We start from the raw sequence: 8955 nt of genomic DNA on the forward strand, positions 1-8955 counted from the left end.
CACCTACTTTTTCCTTCTTTCTTGTCCCCTCCTCCCCCCCTTTTTGTTTTCCCTTCCTTCCTTCCTATGCTGCTTGTTGCACCCCTGAACCCATCTCGATTACCTCTAACTTTCGCCCTATGCACCTTCCAGCCTACCCCCCCCTGTTCCCACATTGCCTATTTACAGTTCCTTAGGGGACCCCTACTCCCTACACCTTCTCTGGTTATACCTTGTCTCCTGAACATTCAGTTTGTATTCTCTAAGGCTACTAAAAAAATAGGACCTGCTACATTTTTCTGCAGCACACCACAGCGCACATGTTGCATTGTGGTATGTTGCAACAGGGGTGTGTTGTTGAGGTGCCATTCAAAATTAAATGCCCAGTAATGCTTCTAGTGTGCATTTTAGTAATTTTCGAGTTTCCACAGTGACCTGGTGTAAATGAGCCCTTATAGTTAGTGGTGAAATGTAAAAAAAATAAAATCAATTGTCGTACTTCTTGAAACAGTGTATATTCAAAACAGATTGGAAGTGTTGGCCATTGTAACACAAATCTGTATTTCATGTTAACAAATGGGGGATTCAGGTATGTACTGAACTGTGGTAAATGCACTTTATAGCTACAAGATGAGATTTGATGTGGCTATGCTCTTTATATGTTTGTCCCTATGACCTCCTTTTAAAATAAATATGTATGTCATCAACTAAAAAGACCTGGTGTTAGGCCATGTAAATGTTACCTATAAATAATCCTATAAAGAGATTCTGTGTTCATGATTTCTTTTCTTACCAAAAATGTCTTACTGTAAATAGGCTGGAAGAACAGATCGAAAAGAATTTGTGAGGAAAAAGGTGAAAATGAATCCCCATGCCAGTACCACTAACAAGGAGAAGAAGAAGAATAAAAGCTTTATGATGATGAGATACAGCCAGAACGTCCGAACCAAAAACAAAAGATCTTTCCGAGATAAGCAGGTAAATACATCAAACCTAAGTCAAGGTACAGTATTATGGTGGTTGGTACTAAGATTGGCAGAGGGGTGGCATCATTGGAAAAAAAAAGTAAGTACATTTGTAGAAGTGTAATTGCAGTAGTGTTTTCAGAGATTCTAAAGGGGAGTTAGACTCAGTAATAGTAGTGGGGGGAATCCAATAACAAGACATTAATTAAATGTATGTACACAAACGCTAGAAGTCTGGAAAATAAATTAGAAGAGCTTGAGCTTATGATACTGGAAGAGGACTTCGATATAGTGGGAATAGCGGAAACCTGGCTAGACAGCGCACATGATTGGACCACCAACATAGAGGGGTACAACCTGTTCAGGAGGGACAGAGGTGGGAGAAGGGGGGGGTATGCATTTATGTTAAAAATAATCTAAATATGCATGTAAGGGACGACATCCCATCAAATAGTGGGGAGGATGTGGAATCCTTATGGCTGGAACTGGACATGACGGACGATCGTCGCAAACTAATTGTGGGTATTTGTTATAAACCACCAAATATAGGGGAGGAGGGGGAGGCTCATCTACAGTCTGAAATAGAAATAGCTGGGAGGGAGGGCAATGTAGTCGTGATGGGCGACTTCAATTACCCGGACATAAATTGGGCAAATGGAACCTCAAGTTCAACAAAGGCGGGCCACTTTCTGAACATGTTGCGTGACAATTTCATGGACCAGATGGTGGAGGTCCCAACTAGGAAAAATGCCATCCTAGATTTAATCATTACTAATAAAGCGGAGTTAATTGAGGCTATTGTTATTGCGGAGACACTGGGAAATAATCACAATGTGATTACTTTCTATATTGGATACAGGAAAGGGAAGCAGGCTGGATGACCACTTAGTAGAATTCGTGCGTGAAAATGACAAAATAAATGACAACCAGCCCAGCATGGGTTTAGGCTAACCTACAGACTAACCTACTGAGTTTTTACGAGGGGGTAAGTAGAGATCTGGATGGAGGGAGGTCTGTGGATGTGGTATATCTGGATTTCGCTAAGGCTTTTGATACGGTACCTCACCTCGCTTACTATACAAGCTGAGAGCTATGGGCATATATGGAAGGGTGTGTACATGGATAGAGAACTGGCTAAAGGAACGGGTACAGAGAGTATCAATAAATGGCGCCCTTTCAGACTGGGCTAGTGTCATTAGCGGTGTTTCTCAGGGTTCTGTGCTGGGACCCATGCTATTTAACCTGTTTATTAACGACATCGGGGACGCAGTACACAGCGATATCTCAGTGTTTGCTGACGATACCAAAATTGGGAGGGTAATAGAAACAGACCAAGATAGTGTAACATTGCAGGAGGACCTGGATAAAATAGGGGAGTGGGCAACTATGTGGCAGATGAGGTTTAATGTCGATAAATGCAAAGTTATGCACTTTGGGAGGAATAATAGGCAAATGGGTTATACAATTATGGGTATGCCGCTAGGGAAGTCGGAAATGGAGAAAGATTTGGGGGTCATTGTAGACCACAAACTAAATAATAGATTACAGTGCCAGGTTGCTGTAAGCAAAGCTAGTAGAATCTTGTCCTGCATCAAGAAGGGAATATTTTGCAGGGATAGGTCTATAATTATGCCACTTTACACATCAATGGTTCGGCCCCACCTGGAGTATGCGGTGCAGTTTTGGGCACCGGTCCACAGAAAGGATGTCCTTGAACTGGAGAAAGTCCAGCGGAGGGCGACCAAACTCATAAAGGGGATGGAGGACCAGAGCTATGAGACACGGCTACTAAATTTAAACATGTTTACATTGGAAGTAAGGAGATTAAGGGGGGACATGATTTTCATGTACAAAATGTTCCATAGTCATAGCAACATTAGCAACAAACTCTTTGAGATTAATTCCGTAACAAAGACTAGAGGACACCACCTAAAACTGGTAGAAAAAAAATTCGAACACAAGGGGCGAAGGGGGTTCTTCTCAGTTCGCGCGGTTAGGGTCTGGAACTCACTGCCTCAAGCGGTAATTTCCGCAATTAATCTGGAATCATTCAAGAGGCTTTTGGACGACTTCCTGAGAGACCGAAATGTACAAGGGTACAGGTACTCTTAAGAATGAGAACACTCATGGACCTATACACACACACACACACACACACACACACACACACACAACAGGTTGGACTTGATGGACTTATGTCTTTATTCAACCTCAAATACTATGTAGCTATGACCCAAAAAAGTGAGCACTTTGTAGGTCCAAAGCCATAGCGCAGCCTCTGTTATGACCCAGTCTCTGAAGACTCGATTATAAGTCCTTCAGGCTGAAGGGTATTGGTTTTTCCTCGGCATAGCTTTGGAAGCACTACCTGCACCCCACTAGTCTGGTAAATTGCTGGTTAGTCTGAATGTGGCCTTCAATCACTGAGCTAAGCATTTTGGCACTTCCCAGACCACTGTGTTCTGTGTTCGTAAGCCACCAAGCTCTCTCCAAGTCCAAAGTTGTGGTATAACCTCTAGTGTGACCAAGTCTCTGCAAATTCACTTTGTGAGTACGCTTTTGGGCTAAAGTATATTGGTAGTTCCTCAGCTTAGCCTTGGAAACCCTACCCATACCTACTGCACTGCTAAATTGCAAAACGTGACTGTACTGTTAGTTGGCTGCATGGTGTCCTTTTAGGTCCAGAGCTGTGGCTCAGCCTGTAGCATGACCTAGTCTCTGCAGACTCATTTGGTACGCAAGGTCATTGGACCTGAACTATTTTGGCATTTATTTCGCCATATCCAAGACCCTTTGCTCTGTCGGCCTACGGATTTGCCTGCTTTCAGGCACTGGGCTTTGCTTATATCACTTCTTAACCTTTTGGTCTGCTAAATTAGCTGTAAAGCGCTTTCCAGGTTCAGAGCTGTAGCACAGTCACACTTGTGACCCCCGTCTCTATGGACTCATGCAGTAAGTATAGCTGGCCGTAATGAAGCACTGGTAGCTACTTTACTTCTCTCATGGTAATGGTTTCCTGCGGGTGCTTTGTGGTGTGTGTTTTTTTTTTTTTTTTCCCTCCTTCCTGCCTAGAGGAAGCACCTTCCTGTTGCTGCTCCTGTTTCACCTATACCTTGAGGAGTTTCCGGTCTCTGGTCTTGTGCCACTGCCTACCTACAGTGACTTGGTGACTATCTCCCCCCAGTGAACATTATTAGCATCAGCTGCTTGGGTTTGTGAGTATGCAAAGCTTTGCCTCACTTTAGTCATGATAGCACACATACTTCCACATGACCTTTAATATTACTTTGGATTTTTTTCATTCTGTGCACTGCATTTCATTTAGCAGTCAGCTCACAAGGGGTTCTATTCTTACTGTTGCACTCCACAACAGAACCCACTACAGTGCCTCCACCTTAAGTGTGCTGATTTTTATATGCGGTTGTAAGGGCTCTGAATTTGACTCCGTTTTACAAGAGGTTCTTGAGTCCTTTATTGATGCAATGTGTTCTAGCCTGCAAATTGGGTCTGATAGAGTTGTGACTTCAATACCTTTCCATTACATTCTGTTACCTTTTATGAGAACTGGAAACAGCCTGTGGTGCCATGGCTCCCTCTTGACCATGTGAAGCCATTTCCGTTTAATAGGAAATGTATTCGACCTACTGTAGGCACTCATGTCCTCCCCAGTACCCTCTATTTCTTTGCTTCCCCATCTTGGAATGGCTTGGACTCTTTTTACTTAAAGGTCTTTTTTATGGACATCTGTCCAAGCTTTCTTTCTTTACATCCCAGGTTACGTATAGTATTCTTAGGCCTTTTCTTTTTCTCAACCACCCTAATCTGTTTAAGTTATTTCTCCCATTTAAGGTAGTTGTTCCACTGGTTTGTTTTTATAAGGTGGATCATTGGAAAACCTCCACTTGCTAGTTGAGGCCCATCGCTCCTTCAGGTTCTAGTTTTGCCTTCTGGGATTATCGGTTTTAGCCTGGAACACCATGTAGATCCATGGTGTCATTATCTTGATACTGATCTTAATATATTAGCTTGACTGTTCTCCATTAAGCACCTTGTTCAGGCAATGATTCAGGGGTGTGGATTTTTATTTTTTTTAAACTACTTGTCCAAGGACTAAAGCAGGGGCCCGATCTACTTGTCCCTCCATAACAATCTACTTGTCCTGATACAAAAAAAAATGTTTTAATCAAAACTGTATTTGGCAGTGCTAAGAAGCGCTTTTCATTGGTCAGCGCCATCAGGTGACCGCGCTGACCAACGAGTGCTTGCAATTTGGGAGTTAAATTCAAAATATACATGGTCCAATGGTACACCAGTACTGGCAGACGGGAAGGATCGTTCGCCGAAAGTTAAGTATAGCAGGGAGGGGGATGGGGCCAGATTTGTGCGGGTAATTCCATTTTCTCAAATTACTTGGGAAAGTAAATTTACTCTTTAGGGCTGGTGCAGACTTGGGCGATCGTGTGCGGTTGCATACAGCGGTTGCTGCGCTGCCCTATTGATTTCAATGGGGTTACATCCGAGTTGCAATCGCTGAAGAAAGGTACATGTACCTTATTTCGGGACGTGCATTGTGTGGTGTGTTCAACTGCGATTATGCGTGATTGCATGGGCAGTACTGTGGTGGGAACCCGTGCAATCTGCATGGCGCAACTGAGGTACCATTAGAAAATAATGGCACTGCCAACGCGATTGGCACTGGTGTGCGATTCCTTGACCGCCTGGCCATTTGTGCATGATAGCCGTGCGGTCACGGATCGCCCACTCCTCTCACGCACACAATGCCGTATGCATGTATTTATTCGTATGCAGGTGGTGGGGACAGCAGGGTTGGTTTTATTTACTTTATTTTTTTTACTTTGTAAAAGTGTTTTCATTTATTTGCTATTTTTTAACTTTTTTTTTTTTTTAATTAAAATTTTTATTTTACTTTTTTTTTTTCACCTAACTTTATTGCTATCACACAGGCGCTAACAAGCCCCCTGTGTGATAGCATTTGGAGGTGAACGATTCTCTTTATTGACCCTGTCACCTCCAGCACAGGAGTTCTCCTGTGACAGGAAGGCTGCGTGTGCAGTGCAGACTTCCTGTGTCAGTTCTCACACGGAGCAGAGGACGGACGTTCTCTCCTCCCCGCTCTCCATCCTCAACCAATTTGCTGTGATCCCGGGTCCTCCAGAATATTGAGGGACCTGAAGACCACGGCAGGGAGAAAGACAGCGGCTGGGGACACAGGCGGAGGGTGGGGAGTCGGCGGCCGGAGGGGGCATAACTTTTGTAGGTAGCAGTACAGACATTCCTCAGTTACCGACTTACCTGCTTTGCGACCACTCGCACTTACGGCAGAACGCCGAGCGACCTTCGACCGCGCGTGTCAGCGTCAGTGCGACGTGTCGCTGGCGGAAGTAACATCCTCCGATCTTCACTGTGGGTCCCGGTAAGTATTTTCATTGCCTGATGTACAGTACACTGTTCGGTACTGTACATCTGCAACACTATACAGTACTGTACTAATGCAGTACTGTACTGTATAGAGTTCCTCACTTAACGACCAATTCATTTAACGACCTGATCGTAGGAACGGAACTCGGTCGTTAAGTGAGGAATACCTCAATTTCCTTTTATGTCCAAAAAAAAGTTGTAGAAAAAGGCATCTTTATTGTTGGCTTCACATTGAGAAATATTAAATTAGATCTAACTGGTGACATTTAGGCTGGGTTCACACCTAGGCGTATCGAATATGCGCGTTTTCTACCACGATTCGCGGTAAAAACCGCGCGACAAACGCGCGTTTCCGAGGGCTACCTGCCTGTGTCCCAATGATTAGGCGCGGCAAATACGCCCCAAAGAAGCTCCTGTACTTGTTTGGGCGTAGGGCGTTTTGCAGCGCTTTCCTACGCGCTGTAAAATGCCCAGGTGGGAACCATGCCCATAGGCAATCATTGGTTTTCACATGTTGAGCATTTTACAGAGCGTAGGAACGCACTGTAAAACACCCAGGTGTGAACCAGTCCTAATTCATGTAAAGCACTGTGGAGGAATTTATCGCAAGTGGAGCAGACAGAATCTGGAGCAGTTGCACATATAAATCGGCTTCTCTCTTCAGTTTGTTCAGTTAGGATTTGAAAATTAAAGCCATTTCATTATTTTTTGCCTCCTGTAGTTTAATTTTCAGTGATCAGCTGTGGTGGGCGGACTCCAGCATCTCAGACTCTGTCTGACCTGCTCACTTGCATCATGTCATTTTGAGTGACAGCCCAGGAGGCTACTGGTCTGCCCCACCTAGCATGACCTAGCACGGTGACTAACATGCCTGGAGACATGCATCATGAGAGTTGTCATCTCAAGCATTGAGAAACCGTAACAGAAAGGGATGTTGCCATTTCTCATGGGCGCAGGCATGGCAGAATCTTCCCACACTGTGACTTCACTGGGTTTTAAACAGCAAGTTTAGAGAAATCTATGCAAGTTCAAAGAAGAAAAAAATATTGTTTTTACTATACTAAAGTAACATAACTATTGTACAGTTTTTTAGTTACTACACCAGAATTTACCTTCCATGCCTACTAAAAAATATTACTTAGTGACAAACTCAGGAAATCGTTAAAAATGCATTCAAGTACCCTAAGAATTAACAAAAATGTATCTTATTTGTGTATCATTCACCTGTAGATCCTCAAACCATCTCTGAATTGGTGCTTACCCTGTCCTTCCTTCTGGAGGGTGACTACAACACACACAGAGACCGTGGAAAACAAAAGTAAAGTATCCACCGCTCCAAGCTCACTCCCGTGATGGACTACAATCTCAACACAAATTAGTAAACTGAACATGAGATTGTAGTCCATCATGGGAGTGAGCTTGGAGCGGTAACTACTTTACAACACACACTGGGACCATGGGGAATAAAAGTAGCCACCCTCCAGAAGGAAGGAAGGGCAGTGTCAGCATGAATTCAGAGATGGTTTGAGATTCTACAGGTGAGTGATACACAAATAAGATACATTTTTATTAATGGGGTTAGTGTCTCTTTAAAGGCATTCAAAGAGTTGGTTTTTAACATAATTTTGGGTTGTTTTTTTTTCTGAAATGGATCTTTTCTTATATAGCGAAGTTTCACATATAACTGATTTTTTGTTTTGATTTCTACTTGAACTAAATACATGTGCTGTTTTACAGATTGCTCTGCGTGATGCCCTTATAAGGAAAAAGAAACGGCTGATGAAGTAATTGGACTTTGCTCTAGTCACCGTAGTGTATTTCAAATGTACAGAGTTTATAGCCCAGATGTGGCTTTCTCTTCCCAATGTCCAATGGCAGGAAGTGATTTTGTATAATATGTAATGTAACCAAGCATAATGGGTCTTGCCAACATCCTGTGAAAGTGACACCTTTTAATGGACCTGGCACAATACTGTTATGAACTGACAGGTCTATGCTGTAATATAGTGGTATAACCTGATGAAAGGTATTCAAATACAATATTTTCTTCTCCAAATTGTGTTTGTGTTATTTGTAGGGGGGTTGTCCCTAATATAATACAACCTCATTTTCATGTCAAATGTTCATTTAATTGAAGGATGGTTCTTCTTAAGTGTAATGCTTCTTTCTAAAAAAATGTTAATATGCTTAAGTACAAATTGAACAACTGCAGGAATTGAAACTAGAAATTTCCCACTGCAACTAATTAGATGTCTTCTACGTTAAACAAAACAACTGATGTCTGGCTTTTGTAGGCAAACCCTGCTTCCTTTATTCTGTTTTAATAATAAAGCCTAAGGGGCTAATTTTTAAAATGGATCCGCTTTCCGAAGGTGGCAGGGCACAGCAGAACTGAATGAAAGTTCTGTGTGTATTAAAAAAAAAAAAGTAGGAAGAGACCCCAGTCATGTCACCCATCAAAGTCACATTACTGGCTGTCCTTGAATCATAGAGTTCTCTGCTCCATTAAGCAGAGAACACCATGGAAGCTTCCAGCTATACACCACATATTAATGAATGGAATGGGCTGCAA

The 8955-nt window shown here is 42.9% G+C and overlaps 1 protein-coding gene across 2 annotated transcripts in view; it reads left to right on the plus strand.

Annotated features, from left to right (window-relative positions):
- The window catches only part of SDAD1 (SDA1 domain containing 1), a 40708-nt gene extending 32443 nt beyond the window's left edge, over positions 1-8265 (plus strand). For both annotated transcript variants that reach the window (XM_018553558.1, XM_018553559.1), the window contains 2 exons: positions 796-957; positions 8121-8265. In XM_018553558.1, the coding sequence (XP_018409060.1) occupies positions 796-957; positions 8121-8171 (213 nt within the window). In that variant the 3' untranslated portion in view covers positions 8172-8265. The remainder of the gene's footprint in view (positions 1-795; positions 958-8120) is intronic.
- Positions 8266-8955: the final 690 nt, after the last annotated feature.

This window comes from Nanorana parkeri, unplaced genomic scaffold, assembly GCF_000935625.1.
Source record: "Nanorana parkeri isolate BGI_ZX_2015 unplaced genomic scaffold, ASM93562v1 scaffold124, whole genome shotgun sequence".
Classification (NCBI taxonomy): Eukaryota; Metazoa; Chordata; class Amphibia; order Anura; family Dicroglossidae; genus Nanorana; species Nanorana parkeri.